At 39.2% G+C, this 25326-nt stretch overlaps 1 protein-coding gene across 3 annotated transcripts in view; it reads left to right on the top strand.

Moving 5' to 3' along the window:
* Rpgrip1l (RPGRIP1 like) overlaps window positions 1-25326 on the top strand; it is a 107736-nt gene that overhangs the window by 37350 nt on the left and 45060 nt on the right. For all 3 annotated transcript variants that reach the window (XR_003483368.2, XM_027405585.2, XM_027405584.1), the window contains exons 11-17: window positions 5638-5744; window positions 6178-6228; window positions 6900-7079; window positions 7697-7814; window positions 11038-11490; window positions 19172-19323; window positions 21501-21879. Coding sequence is in view for 2 of the 3 variants with exons in the window: in XM_027405585.2 (XP_027261386.1) it covers window positions 5638-5744; window positions 6178-6228; window positions 6900-7079; window positions 7697-7814; window positions 11038-11490; window positions 19172-19323; window positions 21501-21879 (1440 nt within the window). In the remaining variant the exon portion in view is untranslated. The remainder of the gene's footprint in view (window positions 1-5637; window positions 5745-6177; window positions 6229-6899; window positions 7080-7696; window positions 7815-11037; window positions 11491-19171; window positions 19324-21500; window positions 21880-25326) is intronic.

Genomic DNA, 25326 nt, shown 5'->3' with positions numbered 1-25326 from the left:
AGCAAGTCCAGGGCTCGCAGTCTTAGAACAGTCTGTAGTCAGCAACTGATATTCAGATGTCTGCCAGAAGCAGAAACCTGTTTAAGACATGTTTAAACTGGGAACAGAGGTTAAAGCTTATTTACTGAAGCCCACAGTGTAGAAAAAGCAGATATCTGTTTAAACAGCAAGAACATATTTATAACTTTGAGTCCTAGCAAAAACTGCAGATTTGGGCTATAAGCATGTACATTTTTCTTCTGTCCAGAGAGCCAGGTATGGATTGGACAGAGGTGCCTTTGGCCTGATGAAAAGCCCTTTAAGTTTGTACTTAGATGACAACCAAAATAAACTTAAAAACTTTGAACTTGTGCCTGAACAGTAGATAGTCACTATTTTATCAGCTAACATACTGACTAGTCTATAGTGGATCTGACTGCCTGATGCTGTCAAGCTGACAACCAGTAATATTTCAGAGATCTGAGAAGGGTATATTTTGTCCGAATCTACTAAAAAGTGACAGAAGCCAGTTAGAAGCCAGTCTATATACAGTTAGCCAAACCCAAGTTTCTCTATTACTGTTGGAGGCAGCTGTCTCAAAGACCAGCAATCTTCGCCAGGCCTATACTGTGAGAGTTTTTTTCCTCTCTGTGGAAGAGGGACATGGAAAAGACTGACCTTGTTTTGTCTAGGCAAAGGGGTGCAATCAATTTTCCAGTGTCCAGCAGCTTTGTCCACAGTCTCGGCTAGGTTCTGGCAGGCGGCAGGTATCACATCTGAGCATCTCGCTCACTGGTCCAGGTGCAGGAACTGAGGTGCCTCGTAATCTTCTTTGGAGACTTTGGGTCACTGTCAGGATCTGGCAGTCTGTCTGACATTATAAACTTTAAAGATAACAATTTAAATGCCATATTCTGAAGATCTCTGAAGCATTAGAGGTCTGTTTTAATTACTTGCCTTAAGCACACAAGAAGCACACAGGTGGCTAGTTAAAGTCTTTCTGTAAGACAGCTGAACTTAAAACTGCATAGAGCTACCTTATATTCCTTAAACAGTAGCTTAACTTTTTTTTGAGGCAGGGTTTTTCTGTGACTTTGGAGCCTGTCCTGGAATTCGATCTGTCAGACCAGGCAGGCCTTGAACTCATAAAGATCCATCTACTTCTTATTCCCGAATGTTGGGATTAAAGGCGTAAGCCACCAACGCCCTTAACTTAAAGTCGTGTGCCATCAACATCCTAAGCTTAAAGGTGTGTGTTATCAACATCTTAAACTTAATTTTTAAAAACATCATAAAACAAGAACTTTACATTGTCAGGCTTTGCTTAAAAATAATTCTAAATTGAAGCTCTTTAAGTACAAATATTAATAAAAACAAACATTTGAAAACTGGTTTTAAAAAGAAATTTAAATTCCCTTAAGGTCTTTCTGTAATATATAGAAGCATTAACATTTTAAATCTTAATTGAAAAACTTGTTTCTAAGATGGTACCTCTAATTTCCATGGGGTCACCTTTAGTCAAGATGGCGGCTTAAGTATTCTTTTTTTAACTTTAGCAAAATGGCGACCAGTCAAGTCATGTGACCAGTTGGCCATGTGCTGGCTAAACCAGGAAACAACATTTTAAAACAAGTATACATAAATTACTTGAGAAATAAACAGGACTTTTTTTAAAAACAAAATCAGCTTAATATGATTAAAATTTTAACTTATATTATTATTTTTAAAATTTACTGTTTGTAGACATGAGAAACCATAGCACAGTTTACATTTTTTTTTTGGCTTGTAACAACCTTTTCTCTGACCTTCGACAACTTTCCTCTGACCTTCTATAACTTATTTTAACCCTCTATAACTTTCTGTAACAATCTTTTTCTCTGACCTCCAACAACTTGCTTTAACCCTCTATAACTTTTACCATTTGTTTTAACTCTCTATAATCTTTTATTTTATTTTTCTGACTTTCTTAGACATTCTTAGATATTTTTTTTCTCTTTATTACTTGTCTTTTACATTTTTTTTTATTTTTTAGTTAACATAAAAATTTTGTCAAAGTCCCTTTTATAGTTCTTAATAACTTTAAGGCCATTTAGATGTCCGGATCAGGCCAGATAAGTTTATACGCTCGAGCTCCATGTGCTCAAGGCAGAGAGACCTGGGGTGGGGGTGCTGCTGGTAACCCCAGACCCTTGGCCAATCCAGGGGTGGGAAAGACTCCTGCGGCCCCCCCTGCATACCATGTGTGTAGAGCACAAAGAATGTCGGGCAGCTAGGCAAATGGCAGGGACCCACGGGACCGGCAAGTGGGGATAGGGAAAGACTCACCTACACGGGCCAGGCTCAGCTGTAAGGGCTGCAGCAGTGGTTCGAGTTCAGAAAAGCAGCCTCGGGGGACTCCAACATAACATTCTAACCCGTGACACATGGCAGAACTCCTTTCCCGTGCCATGTGCTTAGGGCAACAAGAAAAGACCCCTGACCCATGCATGCCACGTGCATGGGCAATGTGGGACAGAAAGAGATGCTTAAGAAACACATAACACAAATGACAGCACATTAGACAGCACAAACATTAGACAGGACAAACCGCGGCAAAGAAATGGTGCCCCAAACCAAAATTACAACCAAACCTTGGACTTTCATCCAGGGTGGAACCAAGGTTCTCGCAAGTCTGCTTACCCTATGGTTCAATTACAAATTCTGCGCAGATCAAATACAAATTACAAATTCTGCGCAGATCAAATCAAGCAACCCTCGGACTTTCATCCAGGGCAGGACTTCAGGGTCTTCCCCAGAAGTCCGAATTACAAATACAAATTCTGCGCAGATCAAATACAAATCATGGCACCAAACAAAACAGCAAGAGACAAAACAAGAAACATAGAACATTGAACATATACAAGTTTCGAGCTCGAATCATCTTACCTCCAAGATCGAATCCACTCAGGTGAAGGGTGGTCGCAAATCCCGGACGAGCCCCCAAAATGTTAGACCCCCGAAAACTCAAGTATCCGGGGTCTCAGGCCAGGTTCGCGGTCACCCCAATCACCAGGCGGATTCGAGAGCTTGCTGCAAACTGCACGAGGCTTTATTGTAATTTAACGAACTAACCCCATGTTAGCTCGGGTCTTTCACCCACCCGCCATGGCGGACAGCTAGAAAAGACGGCTCCTAAGGTCTCCCCAAAGATCTTATAGGGCAGCGTAAGGGGAGTGTCTAGGGGTACGCACAGGCTTAGGATTGGTGTGCTTCCAGGCTTGGAGGGCTTGCCCTGTGTTGATTGGTCAACTGGTTGTTATGGCTCATAGGCCCTCCCAGGGTGGTTGCTATGCTCTCTACGTCATTGCTGTGCGCTTGTCCGTAAAGCACACCCAGAGCCATAAAGCATAGCACCACCAGCTAACTTCTGATTGGTTCCTTGTCACAAGACAGGCATCTGACTTTCTGGTTTCTAGGACAAGGTCATAGAAGCACATGTTCAACCATTATGGCTGCCAAAAGGGAAGCCGGTTCCTTCAATATAACTTTATTTGTATTTACTGACATTCGTAGCTATATAAAATTGAATGATTAAGAAAAAGCTAGAGCATAGGAAAGATCACAGTGTATACTGTGTCCATGCTAAGTGGAGCAGTGTGCCCTTTGTACAGGGTCCCCAACCTTTCTAATGCTGCAACCCTTTAATACAGTTCCTTGTGTTGTGGTGACCCCCAACCATCAAATTATTTTCATCTCTACTTTGTAACTGTAATTTTGCTACTGGTATGAGTCGAAAGGAAAATATCTGTATTTTCCAGTGGTCTTAGGCAATACCTGTGAAAGGGTCATTCAACCCCCAAGTTGAGAACTGTGGCCTTTGTACCTTAGCTGCATCTTAGAATCCCTGCTTCTGCCAAACCACAGAGTGAATTCAGTTATCATCAGCACCTGATGTTCCCCTCCCTCTGGTTTTGTTATTCTGTGTCATTGTCACTCTATCTAGTTGTTTTAACTGGATCAACACAAGATATGCCCATGACCATTGTATTCCCTAACCAGTAACAATTCACAATGATTACTAACGCTGATTCTTAGTTTGGAGACAGCTGTTTGCCCCATACCTTCAAACTTTTGAGGTTGTTTTTTACACTTGAAAATTCTTTTAGTTTACTGGATTTAAGCAACTTATACCATAAAATAACCCTTAATTTTTCTATCCATATAATAGAAATGCTTATATATTTAATAAAGTACCTTTGTATCTTTATATGTCCTATGATTTCCAGGAACTATAAGATATTAACATCTTCCCAGTTTAGTCCACTTCCTCTTACCTGTGTGATTTAACATTTTTACTTGTGTGAAGTATTTATAGCTTTAGGAGCCCAAAGCCTTGAAAGGGCAGAGACATATTTCTGTTTAACATTCAGTCAGACTGCAAATGCATTCATGGAAAGAATTATTGGAAAATGTGTTACTTGATTTTTTATTAAGAAAAGGAAGCAAAAATGTACAATTTGAAATGAGCACTTATAATAAATAAAAATTGTGAGGTCAAAAAGAAATTGAGATACTTTGGATGACATGGTCTACAAGCAGCCCACCAGGTGTCCACAATGCAGCCTAACTGCCTACCACAGTGAAGACAGTGGGGAGTACACTTCAGAACACAGCACTAAAGAATGCAGTGCACATGCCTGCTAGCCATTAATGGCTTTTTATTTTTAATGTGTCTAGGTGTTTTTGCCTGCATGAATTTATATGTACCAAGTGCATGCAATGCCTGAAGAGGCCAGAAGAGGGCACAAGATCCCTTTGAGCTGGAGTTACAGGTGGTTATAAGGTGCCATGAGGGTGCTGGAAATTGAACCCAGATCCTCTGGAAAAGCAGCCACAGCTCATAACTGCTGAGCTATCTTTCTAGCCCATGCCCCCACCTCTTTTTAAGTTAAATGTGTTTAATACAGAGCAAGGAATTAGTATATGAATCTGCTGTTTCTTGATTTCTCCTTAACAGTCCTGCTATGGGTCATGGTGACTGAGTGCCTAGGCACCAGTGTCCTTTCCTTAAAGGTGGCTGAAAACCCATGTCCTGCTAAGATCAGGAACCATGAGCTGAGAATACACTTGAGTTATCATTGATGCTGCCCCAGAATCTGTCTCCTGTTGGAACAGATCTGTTAGGGGTATGACTGATTAAGTTGTGGATTTGAGTTTATAAAATAAATGATCTTGTTTTAATACAATGACTTTATGCTAAGCGAGGAAAAGAAAACTCAAAGAAGTCAATCAGAACACTAAAAGACAATTTTTTCTTTTGCATGTCTTTCAGGACCCTTAATAAGTAAGTAAAAAATCGTATTTTTAGAAACATATATTCTTAGGCATTTTAAGTAGAATGTTCCTTTGAAGTCCCAGAAACCACAATTTCCGTGTGTTAATGCTGTGAGCTTCAGTCTTAAGTTTTTGATAAGCGGGTGAGTCATGTGGTGGACACATGATGGTGTTCAGTGGCTCCTCAGCCCCTGCTGCCTCCATCTAAGGTGCCGGAGCTATTTCTCCTCTGACCTGAATGATACTAGATCCATCTTGGTGTAAAACCAAATGTAAATTTGTTTAAATGTGTTCTTCAACATAATTCTCACTGAAGTTTCTAATTGTGCTAACTTTATTTTTAAGACCAAAATGAGAAGCTCGTGCAAGAGAACAGAGAGCTGCAGCTACAGTGTCTGCAGCAGAGGCAGCAGCTGGATGAGTTGAAAAGCCGCATGAGGTTTTTCAACCAGGTGAACCATTTCCCTTCTTCAGAATGTGCGTGCGTGTGCGTGTGTGTGTGTGTGTGTGTGTGTGTGTGTGTGTGTGCGCATGCGTGTGTTTGTGTGCGTGTGTGTTTGTGTGTGTACACGCACATGTGTGTGCGTGTGCACACGCGCGTATGTGTGCGCGTGCGTGCGTGTGCGTGTGTGTGTGTGTGTGTGTGTGTGTGTGTGTGTCTTAAGCACAAACAAAGGAAGAAACACAGATGTGTCACTTGGTTCATTAGCTAACACATCTGGTTGCTTATGTTCTCTGAGGCGATTCTAAGTAGTTGAAATGTCTTCAGTACTTTGTTTCTTAAATTCATAGCCTCCAGGTGCCTTGTGTTCTCATAGATAATCTAGTGAGAATCTGTGCTGGAAAGTAATTCCTCACTGTGAGCTTTGACTTTCTGTCTTCCAGGAGAGTGACATTAATCCTGATGACCTGAGTGAAGCTCTCTTGCTTATAAAGGTAGCATTTTAAAAAGTAGCCATCAGTTCCATGTCTTCCTATTTCAATGTAATGATGACTTTGCCTATAATCCTTATGTGTAGACAGTGAATTACTTGTGCATCTTCTGAAACTCACTGCATCTTAGTGCATGCATGTAATTGCAGGGGAAGGGGAGGAGAGAGAGCACAGTAATATACTGATTCGGGAAATGGTTAGATGACATTTTAGTTACAGCATATTCATATTTCATAGTGACATCAAAGTCACATTAAGGGAGAGCTCAGCACTCTTATTTAAAGCCCTTGGACTACAACACTGTATTTTTACCTGACCCACTGTAAAATCAAGCTTGCCTTCTGAAGTGAGGTATTGAACCATAAATATAATACAAAGGTATTGTCTAGTTTTGAGATACTACAGGTACACTTCTTATGTTTATATCATAGTGTATATTTTGATCAGATGAAAAAAATAAATGTGATCTCATTTTTGTTGTGAAATTGATAAACTTTATATTCCTGTAATTGTTTCAAATATCTATGCAAATGTATTTATTAACACTGCTTTGTTTCTAGTCGAAAAATGAAAGTGAATGAATTCTACTAAGTGTTTCTTGATGTATCTCATTAATTCATATGGTCACATTCTGCAAATTCTTGTTTCAATTAAAAATTATGGTTTCATTTTAGTCTCAGAAAGAACAAAAAAATGGAGACCTTTCATTTTTAGAAAAAGTGGACAGCAAAATTAATAAAGATCTAGAACATTCCATAAAAGAGCTTCAAGCAACTCATGCAGAAACAGTACAAGAACTTGAAAAGACAAGAAATATGCTAATTATGCAACATAAAATCAATAAAGACTATCAGGTATTGTCAGACACTAAATTGAGACGGTATAATTTCTGTGATACTCTACTGATGATTGTCTTTTCAAAGCAGCTTTTTGTATTTATCTTCTTTTATTATCTATTGTCACCTATTATTAAATATTAATACATTCCTGGAATTTAGCCCTATAACTAGAGAGTGAGGATAAATAGTTTAAAAACAGGTGATTAAAGCCTTAAGCTTAGGGAAGTGCCTAGTGGCAGTGGTCTCACTTCTAGTAGTGTCATTGTAGTCTGCAGTGAGTCATAGTGATCATCCAAAAGCCCTGCCACAGCTGTCCATGTCAGCTTTCAATAACGTGGAGGATCTGGCTGCAAAAAAGGAAGCCACTGCACTGGAAGCCATGTGACAGGAGGGCACCATGCTTTAGAGCTCCTGCTAGCCATCCAAAAGATGTTAAAATCATCATAATTTTCAAAACTGCAACTAGAAGTGTTTGATTCATAACATGGTAGCCTTAAATTCCATCTAGGAAATGTTTGAATCCTAGCATGGCAGCTTTAAAGCCCCATCTTAAAATGTTTGGCTCAAAGTCGCTTTGACAGATGCAAATAGGATAATCATAAGTAGTGAATCTCTGTGTCTCTTATTTTTAGATGGAAGTTGAGGCAGTGACTCAGAAGATGGAAAATTTGCAGCAAGATTATGAACTCAAAGTGGAACAATATGTTCATCTTCTTGATATCAGGGCTGCACGCATCCAAAAGCTTGAAGGTACAGTGTGCACAGTTTTATGGCAGTTGAAAATGCTGTCCAAACCCTTGCTCACAGTATCTTCCTGCTCTATTTTTTTTCTAATTTGAAGCTGGAAAAAGTTACCCAAGTGACTATTTCATCTTTTCTACTTAAGAATTTTTAGTGGGATTTTTTGAGAATTTACTGTTTGCAAATTCAGTATTGTAAGCAAGATTTCAGCACAGCACAGAAAGCATCACAGACTCAAGTCTCACACCACCACTGTGATTTTGTCACAGACTCATGTCTCACGCCACCTTTGTGTTTCCTTCTAAGCAGCATGTGCACCTTTGCCAACTCTCTGTGCTTGCTCTTCATCAGATCCATTCTGCTCATTCACAGCACCAGCTTTTGTTCCTGGTGGTTTTCTTCCTAAACTTCCTTTCTTCTTGACATCTTGATAATACCCTTTTGTGTTTCAAAATCTAACTTGGTACATAGCATGCCAGGAAGTGGCTCTGATTGATTCAACCACTATCCCTTTCCCTGAAATGCCCTCACAGTGATTTTCAAACTTTAGCAAATACAGAAATCACCTGAGAGCTATGTGTGGCAGTACATGTGTGAAATTCCAATTTTCCAGGGGATAAAGTGGGAGGAATATGGCTTCAAAGCCAGCTTGCACACCATGCTGAGTTCATGGGCAGTCTGGTCTATCTAGAGAGAGTCTATCTTAAAAAAAAAAAAAAATCTAAACACAGAAAGTACCATACTGTCTCCAGTTATTTGTGTACTTTGTATCTCAAGTGACAGTGTTAGCTTTATGGATTTCCCCCAGCTAGAAGCCACTTGCCCTGCTTCACATCTAGAATTCTTTTCCTTCCTGTTATGGTGGAGTGTGTGTGTGATGGCCCCATATCTTCTATGTGAAATCTGTGTATCTTGGGGACAGAATGAGCATTATATTGTTATTATTTCATTGATATGAATATCTTCCCTAGAGTTTCTTCATTGGAAACTTAACCCCAAATGCAAACCCCAATGCAATGTTGAGGGGAAGAATGTTTAAGAAGTAATTAAGTCATTTGGCTCAGCTCTCAAGAATTGATCAATGCCACTACCATGGAATGGGGTTCATTATTACAAGAGTGGGTTTATTGTAAGTGAATGTGGCCCTTTCTGCCTTGGGATAGCATAGTGAGAAAGCCCTTGCCAGATACAGAGCCTTCAGCTTGAACTTCTCAGCCTTTACAACTAACAATAAGAACTAAATCTCTTAGGTAGGAATGTAGCTCAGTGGTAGATTACATGCTGAGCCTGCACAGACCCCTGGGCTCAATCTCCAGTACCACAAAGGAAATAAAACAAGTAATCTTTGTCTTTATAAATTACCTGAACTCAGATAGTCTGTGATAGCATTAGAAGTGGATTAAGACAATGCTTTCTGCATTCTCTTGACACACATTCTTTCCAGTAAAACACAGACTTCTATTTACTGGTCTAGGTTGTATGAGTTCCTTAAGAACAGTGCTTCACTTTTTCCCCATCTGTATTCTTACTGTCTACTGTTTGCTTATGATGCTGTAGAGGCTTCATTGTATTATGGAGTGAATTTTTGAGTATAGGGGACAGGCAAAGTGTGCCGGTAAAAGCTTGCAAAGACTTGAATAAAAATTCTTCACTTGGTGACCTCCCTTTTAACCAAGAAAATTCCATGAAACAATCTTTTATTGAGTATTACATGGAACAAAAGGTACACAGCGCTCTTTGACTTCTGGAAAGTTCTGTTCAGCCAGATAAAGACATTTAGTTCGTTCTTCATAGACTAGACGTTCTCAAAGTTCTCAACCCCCACGGCCTCTCCTAAACTGCTGTAGAAGCCTTCAAGGATAAAACTAGTTTATTTTCCATTTTCATTTTTATTCTCTTACAACTTTATCATGGAGTTTCTCAGAGACTGTATGATGTGTGATATCACAAAAAATTAAACACAGCCACAGATCCATATTCCAGCTGTTTTCTATTAAGCCAAACCCCAAAGATATTTGTAAAAATGTTTTTTAAGTTGAAAGGATTAAAATATCACCACTCTTCTCACATTTTTGGAAATTACAGCTTTGAAAAAATAAATACTATGATTTATGTTAACATGTAATAGGTTATTGTTGTTACATGTAAAAAGATACTTAGATTTTTTTCTTTTCAATATGATCAATAACAATAACTACAACTTGTTCTCAGAAGATTTTTGGGATCTCAATAACTTTTAAGATTATAAAGTTGTTAATGAGATAGGTGACTCTAATACTGAAGACAGTGGACGTGAAAGAGGCTAGTGCCTATCAATGTAGAACCCAGCAAACTAACAGAGAGGGGAAAAAAACCCTATAAGATGAAAAGACCAATAAGAGAAGGAGGGGGACAATAACATGGAAGTCAAGATAGGGTAATAGTTTAAAAAAGAGTTCATCACCCCGAAACAAAGAAAAGAAATAACGGAAGGTCTGACACTGTCCAATCTCTAGCTGAATGGGTTCCTGGTGGCCTTTGAAGGGTAGTTTCACAGAGGAGTAAGGCAGATATTTTTCAGGAGTGTCTTATAGGATCAGCTGAAGACACTGTAAACTTAAGGGTAATACTAGGGGAAGCTGTGCAAATAGAAAGATGCATAACCTTTAAAAAACAGCTTTATGAAGTATAATGGATAAACTTTTACTGCAGGTTTAAAATATAAATTGCTTAGTTTAGGCCTGTGTGTACAACTATGAAACTATCACCATAATTGAGATGTTGGCCATACCCATTACCTCTCCCAAAGTAGGAGCAGGCATACCCTATGAAGCTAAAGCGATGGTATCCAGTAAACAAGAGAGATCTGCTGTGTAGGATGAGCAAAGCTAGAGGAGCACATGGCATCTGAACTTTAGCCGTGAGCTACCTGTTCTTTTTCCTATTCCTAGCTAAGACTATCTTACAACTGAAGGTGGAATTCTTTTCATTTTCATTCTCTTAATTGTAAATTGGTGAATTACAGTTGCTTATATTTTGAAGTTGTAATTTTGTTTAATGACTGGTGTCAAAGCAAATCTTGAAGTTTTTTTGTTGTTGTAATAAGCATTATTTGCAGAAAATAACAGTACAGTTATAGCCTTTAAGATGGAGAATATCACTGAAAGCCCCAGACATCCTGTCACTTCAGAAGCTAGTTTGCATCTGCATATGTCAGCATTTTGACATCTCTAAACTCTATCTTCCCTTGCAGCCCAGTTAAAGGACATTGCCTACGGCACTAAGCAGTACAAATTTAAACCAGAAATCATGCCAGATGACTCTGTTGATGAATTTGATGAAACCATCCACCTGGAACGAGGAGAAAACCTATTTGAAATCCACATTAACAAAGTCACCTTTTCTTCCGAAGTCCTGCAGGCATCTGGTGACAAAGAGCCTGTCACTTTCTGTACCTATGCTTTCTATGACTTTGAACTGCAGACGACTCCCATAGTGCGAGGCCTTTGCCCAGAATATAACTTCACTTCTCAGTATCTTGTCCATGTAAATGACTTGTTTTTGCAGTACATTCAGAAGAACACTGTCACTCTGGAGCTCCACCAAGCCTACAGCACAGATTATGAAACAATTGCAGCATGTCAGTTGAGATTCCATGAGATTCTAGAAAAAAGTGGCCGGATATTTTGCACAGCAAGTTTAGTTGGTAAGTACAGTTTATGATCTTTGGATGTCTGAATCACTAGGTTGGCTTTTATGTTCACTGGAATTCTATATTATATCTTTATTTTTAAAGGTTTATTTTATTCTATTTGTATGAGTACTTCACCTTGTGTGTGTGTGTGTGTGTGTGTGTGTGTGTGGTGTGTGTGTGTGTGTGTGTTGTGTGTGTGTGCACCACATGCATGCTTGGTGCCACCAGTCTGCTGGAACTGGAGTTAAGGACAGTTTGAGTTGTCATGTGGGTGCTGGAATAGAACCCAGGTCCTCTAGAGGAGCATACAGTACTCTTAACTGCCGAGCCATTTTCTCCAGCCCCTATGTTTATATCTTATCTTACACATTAAGGGCATTTTGGGTAGGTGACCTTTTCTCACAGGTGATTGATATCTTCAATATCATGATTGATGGTCCAAAATAGCTATTAAAACTTATGAACATTATAAATAGTCATTAAGCTTACAAAGTCAAATATTTATTTTCATATTGATGCCCTTGCTTAATTAAAATATTCGTTGTACTACATTCTTCAAATGCTTCTGAAGAAATGTCAACACTGAGTTCTAGGAATACTAGTTAGTGGTAAATAAGGCCTATGCCTAAGTGAAAGATATATTTATCATTCATATATATAATAAAGGTAGAAAAGCCTGCCCACCAAGCCCACCAACTGTAAAACTCAGCAGAGGCCTGTAGTATGTAAAGAAGAGAGAAGCAACTAAAGTGAAAAGGCTTTGGCAGACATCAGACACTTGTCCAATACAGATTCGCCACCAGCACAAATCCCAAGAAAGATAAAAGAGCCCTCCCACACATCTGTGCACATGACTGAAATTATCTCCAATTTTCAGAAACCCCAAAGAAGTCAATCTAACACTTCATCTTGTTTGCTCTTTTTTTTTTCTAAATTTCTTGGCCTGACAGTGGTGTCCACCTTTAATCCTGTCACTCAGGAGGCAGAGACAAGGGCTCTCTGTGAGTTCTAGCCCAGCCTAGTCTACAGAACAAGTTCCAGAACAGCCAGGGCTACACAGAGAAACTGTCTCGAAAAACAAACAAACAAATTTTCCCTTATACTTCCCATTTTTTTTTGTTTCTAATACACTTGTAGTAGTAGTGTTTTCACTTAATATTGAAAAATTATGGTTTTATTTACTTCATATGTTATCTAATTTTGTTTACACATAATTTTCATTATTGGGCAATCTATTTTCAATTTTTTAAAATTCTTTTTTACTTTTTTGTTTCCACTTCCCCCTTCTTCCAAAATACTTTTTAATTAACTTGTTGTTTTTAGTTCAACTAACAGTTATATACTTATGAAGGCATACATACACAATGAATACTCACTCCCCCCTACCCTCTCCTGTCTCCTCTCCTGCTTATGCTGAAACTCTTCTTCTCTACCCATCCTCCTGCATCACTGTCTCTTCCCACTCTATTTATTTAGGGTTGTTTGGTTGAGCCTGGAAATGGAGTTATTTACTGGATTGTGATTGTGAAGAAAATGGTACCTCTTCCACTAGTAACCATTGACTGACAATAGCTCCTCAGGAGGGAGTGGGGCCTCATGAGCCATACCCATTCCCACCCACCCTGCCATTCATGATAGAATGTTGTTCAGGTCCTGTGCAAGGTACCTACCTACCTACAACTGATAAGTTTTCACCATTGAAATGGCCATGTAATATCCAGAAGTGTTTATAGAAATCTCCCCTATCCACTGGCTCTTATGGTCTTCCTGCCCCTTTTTCTGCAATGTCCTATGGGCCTTGGAAGAGCCATATAGATGTCCAGTTTTAGGGCTGAGCACTCAACAGTCACTTATTCCTAACACTTTGGCCAATTAGGAATCTGCCTTAACTGCTGCAAAAGGAACTTCTCTGCCCAGTGCTGAGAACAGCACTAGTCTATGGGTATAAACATAACATATTTAGAAGACAGTTTGTATCTCCATTAGCAAAACAATTGTAAACCCACCCACCCAAGACCTATATGACCTTACCAGCCATATGCTTTTGACCATGTTTACAGTACCAAGCATATATTCCCTCCCATAGAGAGGTCCCCAAATCCATTCAGATAGCAGTTGATTATTCCCAAACCAGTTAAGCTACTATTACACAAGTAGACATTTCTTGCCTGGCTGGTTTGTATTATAGGTCCACAGCTGTGTATGACTGGTAATTATTTTTATTCACTAGTAGCCACAACTCTTTCTGGCAGTGTGGAAGCTAGCTTCCAGTTCAGTTCCAGGTTGATTTCCTGTGACCTATATCCACAGTGTGTGGTGACTCCACCAATAGGGTCTTCCTGGGTAGTTCTGGTGGGCAAGAGCAATGACAGTAGTCTCTATTGTTTTCAGAGCTCCTGATGCTTCCAGAGACAACAACACATAGCGAGGTATTCTGTAACTGGCACTGGAACTTTGGTGTTTTGAAAACAAAACACAAAAAAGCATGACTTCTGAGAGTAGTATTTAGGGTACTTCTACTCAAAGTCTTTTGAGTTACATGTGTTAGTTACTTATAAAGTAGTAAGTTTTTATATGGCCTTCTCATTCACCATTAATTTTGTTTATCCCACTCCCCCCATGATACTTGTAGTAGAGTTTTTACTTTATGTTATTGGTTCACAGTTTTTATGTTAGTCTTGTCTTATATTTTTCTAATATTTTCAAACTTTCCTGTTTGGGAGGGGAATCTCTTATGTTTGTTGTTTGTTGTTGTTGTTGTTGTTGTTTCTGATCTGTTGTTCTTTTCAATCCAGAACACAACATTCTTCCCAGCATCTTTTCCTGTTATTTAACTCTGATCACCACTTTGTTTGCCCTTTCTCTACCTTCTTCCTTTATCTAATTCATTTATTGTTTTTATTTCCACATTTACCATAAATAATGTTTAACTTGGGCTGGAGAGATGGCTCAGCAGTTAAGAGCACTGGCTGCTCTTCCAGAAGATGTGAGTTCAATTCCCAGCATAGGCAGAGCAGTTTACAACTGTCCGTAACTCCAGGGTCTAACACCCTCACACAGACAAACATGAAGGCAAAACACAAATGAACATAAAAATCAAAATAAATTTAAAAAAAAAAGACTAATGTCTAACTTGATGGCACATTACAAAGTAGTTTCCCATCTGCTGTGGTCACTGGTGGTATGGTAACAGACTGTGATTAATAAATCTTTGTAGCATGCGTGCATGGATTGGTAGCTTCTGTTTGCTTTTCCTCTCAGGTACTAGGGAATAGGTCCTCAAGTGTAGGTGGCTCAATAAGGAAATCCTCAAATAAAACTGGGATCAATATCCAAGCATACAGAAGTACAAATCACAACACAAGAAACATGAAAAGGCTAGAAGCATGACTCCTAAAAAAAACATAACTCCTTTACTGCTAAACTCTAACATATTGACATAGTTAAAAAGTAGTTAAAATGGGAGGTGAACACATCGCTAGTAAAAATTACCATTGGCCTTTAAAAAGATACACAGGCAAGAAGATGAACTCGATTTGGAACATGGGGGGGGGGAAGTCAGCAACACTGAGGGAAAAGTCAGCAAAATGAATTTTTAAAATCCTACAAGGAAATTAAGGTATGTGTCAATGTGAAAACTTCAACTAATGAATCAAATTTTAAAAACTCAGAGTAGAAAGTGTCACTAATAGACTAGACTCAACTAATCAAGAGAGAATATCAGGGGTTAGAACAAGGTCAAGGAAATATACTACATTTAAATATAAAGAAAAAGTAATAGACATGAATGACCACAGTGCCCAAGAACTCTGATACACTCAAGAGACTGGAGCTAACATCTGACCTGAACAAGGAGGAACTCTTGGTTCCCAGACTGATAGCTGGGAAACAAGCATGAGACTGATTCCGACTCCATGAACGTGGGTGTCAGTGAGGAGACCTCGGAAATCTATGGGGTCTTTTGTAGTAAATCAGTACTTATCCCTAGCATAGGAATGGACTTTGGGAGCCCATTCCACATAGAGGGATACTCCCTGAGCCTAAACACATGGGGTAGGGCCTAGGCCCTATCCTAAAGGACATGACAGACTCTGAAGACCCCCTATCGAAGGCCTCACCCTCCCTGGGAAGCAGAAAGGGTATGGGATAGGTAGGGTGTTAGTTGGGGGGGGTGCAGGGGAGAAGGGGAGGGAGAAGGCACTGGGATTGACATGTAAAACAATCTTGTTTCTAATTCAAATAAAAAAAATTCACTTACAAAAAAAAAAAAGAATCCACAGGAAGGAAGGAGCTTCCTTCATTAGTTCACAACAGAGAAGACATGGAGCCAGCCTCAGAATCAATAAGAAAATGTATACTTAAACAACAGAATTCCATTTAGCTGTAAAGGATAAAATTACAGTTGTACAGGAAAATTGATAGAGCTGAAGATCATTATGCTAAGAGAAATAAGCCAAATTAGAAAGTCAAATACTGTGTTTTTTTCTCAAATGAGAAATTAATGATTAAATGTGTACATGTGTGTATGTACATGTTCTTATGACATGAAAGTAGAAGAGAAGATGTGAAGTCAGTGGAATATATGGGCATAAAAGCCAAGGGGGTAGCTTGGGGAAGGAGACCAGGGTTGGGGGAAAGCAAGGAGAGTGAAGGGGCAAGTACAATCAAAGTATAACAGTGTGTATGTATATATACATATATATATATACATATATGTATGTATTATATATAATATATATGTAATATATATGTGGAAATTTCACAATGAAATCCCATTACTTTGTACACTCACTAAAACAAAATAAGATAACATTTTTTTTATTTTTTTGGTTGCATTAATTCTTTTTTATATAATTTATTCTTATTTAAATTAGAAACAAGCCTGCTTCACATGTCAATCTCAGCTCTCTCTACCTCCCCTGCCCCCCACAACCCCCCCATCCCCCTTATCCTCCCCAGGAAGGGTGAGGCCCTCCATGGGGATCCCCAAAGTCTGTCATATCGTCCAGGGCAGGGCCTAGGCCCTCCCCCATATGTCCAGGCTGAGAGAGCGTCCCTCCACATGGAATGAGCTCCCAAAGTCCATTCGTACGCCAGGGATAAATACTGATCTACTACCAGAGGCCCCATAGATTGCCCAGGCCTCCTCACTGACACCCACGTTCAAGGGGTCTGGATCAGTCCCATGCTGGCCTCCCAGATATCAGTCTGGGGTCCATGAGCTCCCCCTTGTTCAGGTCAGCTATTTCTGTGGATTTCACCAGCCTGGTCTTGACCCCTTTGCTCATCACTCCTCCCTCTCTGCAACTGGATTTCAGAGTTCAGCTCAGTGTTTAGCTGTGGGTGTCTGCTTCTGCTTCCATCAGCTACTGGATGAAGGCTCTAGGATGGCGTATAAGGTAGTCATCAACCTCATTATAGGGGAAGGGCATTTAAGGAAGCCTCTCCACTATTGCTTAGATTGCCAGTTGGTATCATCCTTGAAGATCTCTGGAAATCTTCCTAGTGCCAGATCTCTCCTCAAATCTGTAATGGCTCCCTTTATTATGGAATCTCTTTTCTTGCTCTCCTCTATTCTTCCCTCAACTCAACCTTCCTGCTCCCCCATTTCCTCCTCTCCCCTCCTCTTCTCCCCCTCTCTTTCTCCCAGCTCCCTCCCCCTTCCCCCCATCCTGTGCTCCCAATCTGCTCAGGAGACACTTCCCCTTCTCCAGGGTACCATGCATGTCTCTCTTAGGGTATTCCCTGTTTCCCAGCATCTCTGGCAGTGTTGATTGTAGGCTGGCTATCCCCAGATCCATGGTAAGATAACATTTTAAATCACAATTTAACCTTATTAGTCAGGGGAAGGATGGTAAGAAAAGTGGCCATATATTAACTTCAGTCTTTCCATTAGTCCTATCAAGATTTGCTGGGCAGAGGATATAGCTCACTTGGTAAAGTGCTTGTACAGCATGCACAAAACCCTAGGTTTGATTCCTATCACATGATGCGAGTCTATAACCCTAGTACTTGGGAAGTAGAGGAAGGAGGATCAGAAGTTCAATATTATAGTGAGTTTGAGGCCAGCCCCAGCTAGATACCCTGTCTGGAGTTGGGTGTGGGGCGGGGTAGAGGGGAGGGGAGAGGGGGTTGCTGATCGGTTGAATGTGGGTCAGTGAGGGAAATAAAGGAAGCAGATTTTCTGGCAAGAGCAACTAGGAGAATGGTGATACAACTCACAAGGGAATCCTAAATAGGAACAAATACAAAGAAGAAAATAGATTTTTCTAACAAAAATCTAACACACAATGGACCTGCCTATAATCATCTGAGCTGAGGGATTAGGTAGACAGTTGAGTAAGTTGTCTGAAAGCTAGAGATGACAACCTAGAAATGAGAACCATTTGCTTACAAATATGCTTTACCCTGTGAGTCCAGATAATGCCACACTGAAAGTAAATCCAGATAAAGAAGAGAAGGCGACAAATGTCTGAGCATTGGGAATCTCCAGAACGTGGGGTTCAGGAAGAAGGAGAAACTGCCATGAAAGCAGTCCCCAGTGGACAGCAGGAAAATGTGAGGATGTGGTCCTCCAGAAGCCCGGAGGCCTCCGAAGGAGGAGGAGGGCAGCTCAGTGCCTGGATAGGGCTTTTGTTGTGTTATGGACTCACTGCTCAGATAATAGACTCCTGGCTCAGAAATCAGATCTGAGTGGCTTTTTCACTCTCCTGTTGCCAGCAACTCTGGCCTCTCACCAAAGGCTGCAAGTTCATTCAAAGATACTTTATATATATACAAGTAAATGTGTCTGTAGTAATACTCTCCTTTGAGAGAGTATTAAAATAATGGCAGACATCAAATATTTTTTCAGTATTGATGGTGATGACCCATTTGTAAGAACAAAATTGACAAAATAAGCATAATATACTTAACACTATGGTAACATTCAGAAAAAGTTACAGAATTTTCTTTTTGACAAGTATTTTGAAGCCATATGTACCAGTTCCTTGGGAAGAAGGGCAATGACAGCTGCTGTCATTGCCCTTGAGAAACCTGTATAGTATACTTGTGGACAGATGGACTTGAGTGGTCAGTGCAATAATAAGGATGTAAGCTCTGCCACAGACGCTTAGGACTGTTACATCTTCCAGAAGCTGCCTGAGTGGAGTGTCCCAGCAACTACCATACAAGGGCACATAGACAGTGCTGTTATTTGGCATATCTATGACCTCTTCCATATGCTTGTGGTCCAGCGAAGAAGTGGAAGGATGCCAAAGATCCCTTAAAAGTTGAATCAGAATGTGGAATGTCATATTTATAATTTTGAGGTTGTATATTGTAAATGTCAGTCTAGACTGAGTCCAGCTTGTTTAAAGAAAAATACCACAGTGTCCAAAAGAATCTGTGGAGTATCTGATTGACTGTTTGGATTTTTCTTTATATGCAAGATTGAAATGATAGCAGTTGAAATAGCTCAATTATAGTTTGACATTGCTCTTTAATATTTAACATTCACTGAAACTCATACTCCAGATGTAACTTTTCTTCATCTCTGTTATTTGCCAATCAAACATTATTTGTGCAAGTCATATTATTTTACTCCATATAAAGTTTATGCCTTTAATATATACCACCGTTGGTGTATTTTACTCGTATTTATTCTCATGTATGTGACTATTTTAACAGTGGGTCATGCATTGATTATGTGTAGGAACTAAAGGAGACATCCCAAATTTTGGCACAGTAGAATACTGGTTCCGATTACGAGTTCCCATGGATCAAGCAATTCGACTTTATCGAGAGCGTGCAAAGGCATTAGGATATATAACATCAAATTTTAAGAAGCCAGAGAAAATGCAATTGGTAAGCTTGTTTGAGTGTAAGACCCTTTTTATAGCACAGGACTCTATACTATCTCCTTATATCCAACACTTTAAACTGAGTCTGCTCTCTTTTACAGGCATCAAGGGGCTAATATAACCTTTTGTTTAAGAATAATCAGACTCAGGAAGTAGCAGGAACAGTAGGAAGTTGGCCTGTGTATACTTTGCCACTTACTCCCATTTGTAACATCTTACACAGTGAAAAGCATAATCTGGAAAGGTGGAAACCAAGCTGGGAATGGGGGTGCATGGCTGGTATCCCAGCTCTTCAGGTCACTGAGGCACAAGGATGACAGATTCAAGACCAGCCCTGGGCAGCTTCACAAGACCCTAAATCAAAATACAAAAAGTTTTTAATAAGGCTAAGGATGTAGTTTTATGGTAGAGTGCTTGCCTAGCATATGCATTGCCAGGCTCTTGTTTCACTCCCTAGTGCTGAAAAACAAAACAAAGTACAGAATTGACACTGTAGTATTAATTGAGCGCCATACCTTAAGCAGACTTCTTCATTATTTGCTCAGTCATTTGTGTGCAGCTTGTAGATACTCACTAAACCACTACCACAAGACACAGAACTGTTCCATCGATACAAAGGAATCATCTTGTGCCTCTCAGGACACTTTTAGAAAATTATATAGTAGTGTTATCTTACATCAAGAGACTTTTACTTTTTAATGATTTCTGCTCTTAAAGAAATAACTATTATATCATTCTCTATGCTTCTTTCAAACTGATTCCTACCATTAGATTTTTGAATACCAGGAGTTTAAATGCAGCTCTCTCTTCCCCTAACTATATTTCATGGAGTCTTAATAGCCACATTTTCAAATTGGTTCCATGAGCCAGTAAATGCACTGAATCTGGTTAAATAGAATTCTGGAGTTGGTGACCTCTTCTCTATAACATGAGTATCAAAAGAAAAAAAAAAGCATGTGATTGACAGGGAGTGAACATGGCAGAAACATGTTGAAATGTGTGTGCAGTTATAATTGTCTTTCTTCTTTTCTTGGAGTCTATGCTTCTGGGCCCCATAAACTAGTGGCCAGGTTTGTGGCAGGTGATCTCCTTTCCAATTGAGTAGCCCACCCAATTATGACTAAGAAATATCCCCTTGACCTCCATTAAACCAGGAAGATTTTGCTTTCCAAGAGCAAGGGAAAATAACTCTTTATGCCTCTAACATGTAAACTTGGGAGCTGTTGTCAGACATCTTCCACCATGTTAGCCAGCAAAATGAAATGAACAGAGTCTGAAGAAAAAATAATGAGCCTATACTTAGGGAAAAATCAAAACTAGAGAATTTAATTCTGGTATTTTCCCAAATGTTCGAGCTTCTAGGGACCAACCATATTTCTGTTGTACAGAAACATGAAATATCCAAGTCATGCTACGTGACATTGTCTTCTTTGTTGCTTTAGCTGGGTGTATTGCTTCTTTGGCTTTAATGTAAAAGACAGTGTAAATGTAGATTCTCAAATGGAAGAGGATATAACCTCTGCTTCCCAGTGATCGCCTTCCTGTAGCATTCTTTCTTCACAGCACACCTTCAAAGACTCTGTTGCAGAGATGAGAGAATCAGTGCTTTCTTGGTTTTCTACTTTAATGGATTGTTTGGGGGAGGGGATCAGGAGAGAGAGTTCTTTAAAAGTCATTCCACTGAGCTTTCCCCTGTTGCCTGCAAACTCACCTGGGTAAGCAGTATTGTGCCTGCTCAGGTTTCCCACTGCACACCAACAGAGGTCTCCACTGCGATGCCCTTCCACTCCAGCTTTTTACCCTTCCACGCTGGGTGAGCAGATGAATCTCCTTTAGTTAGGACAGTCTTCAGAGCCACTACTGACTTGCTTCTTCAGTTACTGAGCAGAATTAAAGAACTCAAATTAACTTTTGTCCTGGGTCTATTTGATATTAGGACTAATTTCGACAAATATCCTTGGTCACCCATGTTCACTGCCATTAACACAGGATTTTGTATTCCCATGTGTGCTAAGTTTTTCATCATATGGTTTTGAATAAGAATTTTTTTGCTGAGAAAAATAACCTTAACATAAAAATATGTACTTTTGTCCATTTACAATATTTTGTTTGGAGGTTGATAGATGGTGGTTCTCTTTTAATTGTATTATTTCTGTAATTTAAATATGTATGTTTTTCCAGTTGAGTCAGCAAGCTCCCACAACTGCTCAGATCAGTTCAACAGATTCCACAGATGGCAACTTAAATGAGCTTCACATAACAGTAAGATGTTGCAGCAACCTACAGTCCAGAGCAAGCCACCTGCAGCCACACGCATATGTTGTGTACAAGTTTTTTGATTTTCCAGACCATGATACAGCCATCATTCCCAGTAGCAATGATCCACAGTTTGATGACCATATGTGTTTCCCAGTGCCAATGAATTTGGATTTGGATCGATACCTTAAGTCAGAGTCTCTGGGTTTTTATGTGTTTGATGATAGTGATACCCAGGAGAATATTTACATAGGAAAAGTCAATGTGCCTCTGATATCACTGGCACATGACAGGTGTATCTCAGGTAAGAGTGTTTTCTTGATTCTATAAAATTGTAAAAGCAAACGTAAAGTATACCTTAGTGCTATGTCTATAATTTAGTGGTAACTAGTTTTCCTAACCTTAGACAATATTTGTACTTCAGGCCTATAATAGTGTTAATATTTTTAGTTATTTTCTTGCTTGGAATTACAGCACTTTCAGTATTTGAGAGCTGTAATATATACCTTATAGTCTACTTAAAAACAATAGTAACTTCAGCAGGGTGGTGTGCATGCCTTTGATCCCAGCACTCAGGAGGCAGAGGCAGGCGGATCTCTGTGAGTTCAAAGCCAGCCTGATCCACAAAATGAGTTCCAAGACAAGCTCCAAAGCTACACAGAGGAAAAAATGTTTCAAAAAAAAAAAAAAAGAAAGACAAAATAGTAACTTCATTATATTAAATATTTAAAAGTCTAATGTTATTTTGTTCTCTATTCCCTACTTCTTATTGCTATTTTGTCATTTTTATTGCTGTATATTCATTGCACAAAATAATGGATTATGACTTTCATACATGTATATAACATGTTGTGATCATCACCTCTCTTCCCCATTACCATCTTTACTCCCTCCCCTACCCACTTTGCCCATATATATTAAAAACAATGAAGTTTTCTAATTGTTTTATGTAATACCTTACTCCTGTAATGAAGTTAAGAGAATGAGAAGCTGTAATTATAGAGATCTGATATTTACATACATGTTTACTATATTGGATATTTATTTCTTCCTATAGATTGACTTCATTTCTCACTCTGATTTATGTCCTTACCATAGGGTCATTTCTTTGCTCCATGCAGCTCTGCCTCAGTCCTTTATGATACATGTTATCTGGTGTGTTTTAAAATTATTGGTTTATATGATTATCTTTTAAACTAGTTAAGAGAAAAGAAAAGATAGTTGCCTGGTCTTTTGTGATTACATATGCAGTTACCCTTTAGGTCCCTGTCAGATGTGTGGATTTGAGTTGCTATCATGTGTCTTTTTCTTTCAGCCTGAAGAAAGCTTATTTGATATACCCTGGGAGTCAGGTTTGCTGCTAGCAAATGGCTTCACTCATTATCTTGGAATATTCTTACTTTTCCTTTGAATTTGTTGAAGGCTAGTCTTGCCGGCTAGTAGTTTGGTTGTTAGGTTTTGGTTTGGTTTGGTTATCCTTCTAGCACATTTAGTATATCAACCCACTGGCTATGGGCAGCCATTGTTTCTAAGAAGCTACCTATTGACCCTATTTCAAGTCACACATAACATGATGATGTTTTTAAGGCTGTGTTTGAGGTTTTGAATAGTTTGTGCCTACATGTGTTTCCTCTTGTGTTCCTTCTGCTTGCAGTTTATTGAATTTCTTGTATTATAGTATGGTGTTATATACCCAATCTTAATGGTTATGTCATTTGTTTCTCCCCATCCTTCTCCTCTTCTGATACATATGCTGGTATGTTTAATAGCGCCCCTAGGTCTCCCTGACTTGGTTCTTTTTCTTCCCATTCTTTACATTTGATAGTTTTACTATTCTATCTTCTAGTAGACTGGATTATTTCCTGTGCCACTCACCTCTCCTGTTTAGCCCCACTATTAGATGTATTCCACTGCAGTAGTAGTTGTAGCTCCATAATTTCTGTTATTTCTTTTTATCTTCTTCTTCTTCACCATGCTCCACCTCCACTCCCAATGCTGAGTCTCCAGAGGCTCACATAAGCCAACACTATACCACTTGCTAATATTCCAACACCATTTCAGATGGATGGATGGATGCATGAATAATAGTTCTCTTTACTGTCTCTGATTCATAGGTCATTGTCATAAAATTTAATTTTTCTCATACATATTATTGAAAAAATTTCTATACAATATATTTTGATCATAATTGACTCCTCCAAGATCCTCCACCCACCCAACTCCTTGCCCTTTCTTTCTCTCAATGGCTCTCTCTCTCTCTCTCTCTCTCTCTCTCTCTCTCTCTCTCTGTCTCTCTCTCTCTCTCTCTCTCAAACAGATAGGAAGGAAGAAGGAAGGAAGGAAGGAAGGAAGGAAGGCATACAGACAAACAAATACATAAAAACACAAAATTGAAAACCATAATAAAAAAGCAAAAGACCAATAGGCCAAAAAAAAATCCCAAACAAAGCAATTTAAGACAAAATGTCTACAAAATTTACATGTAGTTTTTTTGTGTGTTGGATATCGACTGCTGGGCACAAAGCCTGCCCTTAAGTGTGGTTAATATACCCAGTGAAACTCCATTGGAGAAATCTAGCTTTTCCTTTACAAGCAGGTATCAATTGCAGATAGCATCTAGGTTAGGAGTGGGAGTGTGTGTCCACTCCTTTCAGCAATGGGATCACATCTGGCTTGAACCTAAGCAGGTTGTGGAGAGCTACCAATAACCTTGGCAATAGCCCAGGATGTTTGGGGGGTTTCCATGGGAAACTAGATAGAATCCACTTATGGAACTAGATGTTTTATTTGGTGGTGAAAAAATGTCTACTTGTGGCATAGTCTCCTCCTTTATTTGGTGATCCCATTTATATTTCGTTCAAATTTATATATATATTTGGAAGCTTCCAGAGCAATAGGTTTCCATATGACCCCTCACATAATCTTTAGGGTTAGTTTTCCATCCTCCTCATATTCCCTTTCTTGCCCTTTTCATCCATCCCCCTCCCCATTTAATCTTCCTACTCCAATCTCCCCATCTCCCAAAATTAATGCTCTTATTTCCCTTTCCTGGAGAGATCCTCTCTTCCCCACTACCAAGTCCCTTACTTAAATGTAACATCTGTGGTTATACAGATTATAGCATGCCTATTAAAGGCTTAGAAACTAGTATGCCATATGAAAGAAATCATATGAAATGTGTCTTTTCAGGTCTGGGTTACCTACTCAGGAGTTTTTTTTTTTTTTTGGTTTTGGTTTGTTTTTTGTTTTTTGTTTTTTTTGGGAGGGGTTGGGGGGTTGCTCCTTCCATTTACCTACAAATTTCATGATTTTGGTTTCTTTAACAGCTGAATAGTACTCCATTGTGTAAATTGCCACATTTTCATTATCCATTCATCTGTTGATGAACATCTAGGCTGTTTCCAATTTCTGGCTCTTATGAATAGAGCAGCAATAAACATGAACGAGCAAGTCTTCCTGTAGTAGGATGTCGAGTTGTTTAGGTAAATGCTCAAGAGTGGCATAGCTAGATTTTGAGGTAGATCTATTCCTAGCCTCTTGAGGAACAGTCACACTGATTTCCATTGCAGTTGTACAAGTTTTCACTCCTAAAGCAATAAATAGGTATTCCCTTTCCTAACAGCCTTGACAGCATGAGCTATCATTTGCTTTATTGATTATGGTGATTCTGACTGACATAAGACCAAATCTCAAAGTCGTTTGGATTTGCTTTCCCTGATAACTATGTATCCCATTTTTCATTGGGTGGTTT

This window comes from Cricetulus griseus, chromosome 3 (genome assembly GCF_003668045.3).
Source record: "Cricetulus griseus strain 17A/GY chromosome 3, alternate assembly CriGri-PICRH-1.0, whole genome shotgun sequence".
In the NCBI taxonomy this organism is placed as follows: Eukaryota; Metazoa; Chordata; class Mammalia; order Rodentia; family Cricetidae; genus Cricetulus; species Cricetulus griseus.
This window is presented reverse-complemented; position numbering and strand designations above follow the sequence as displayed.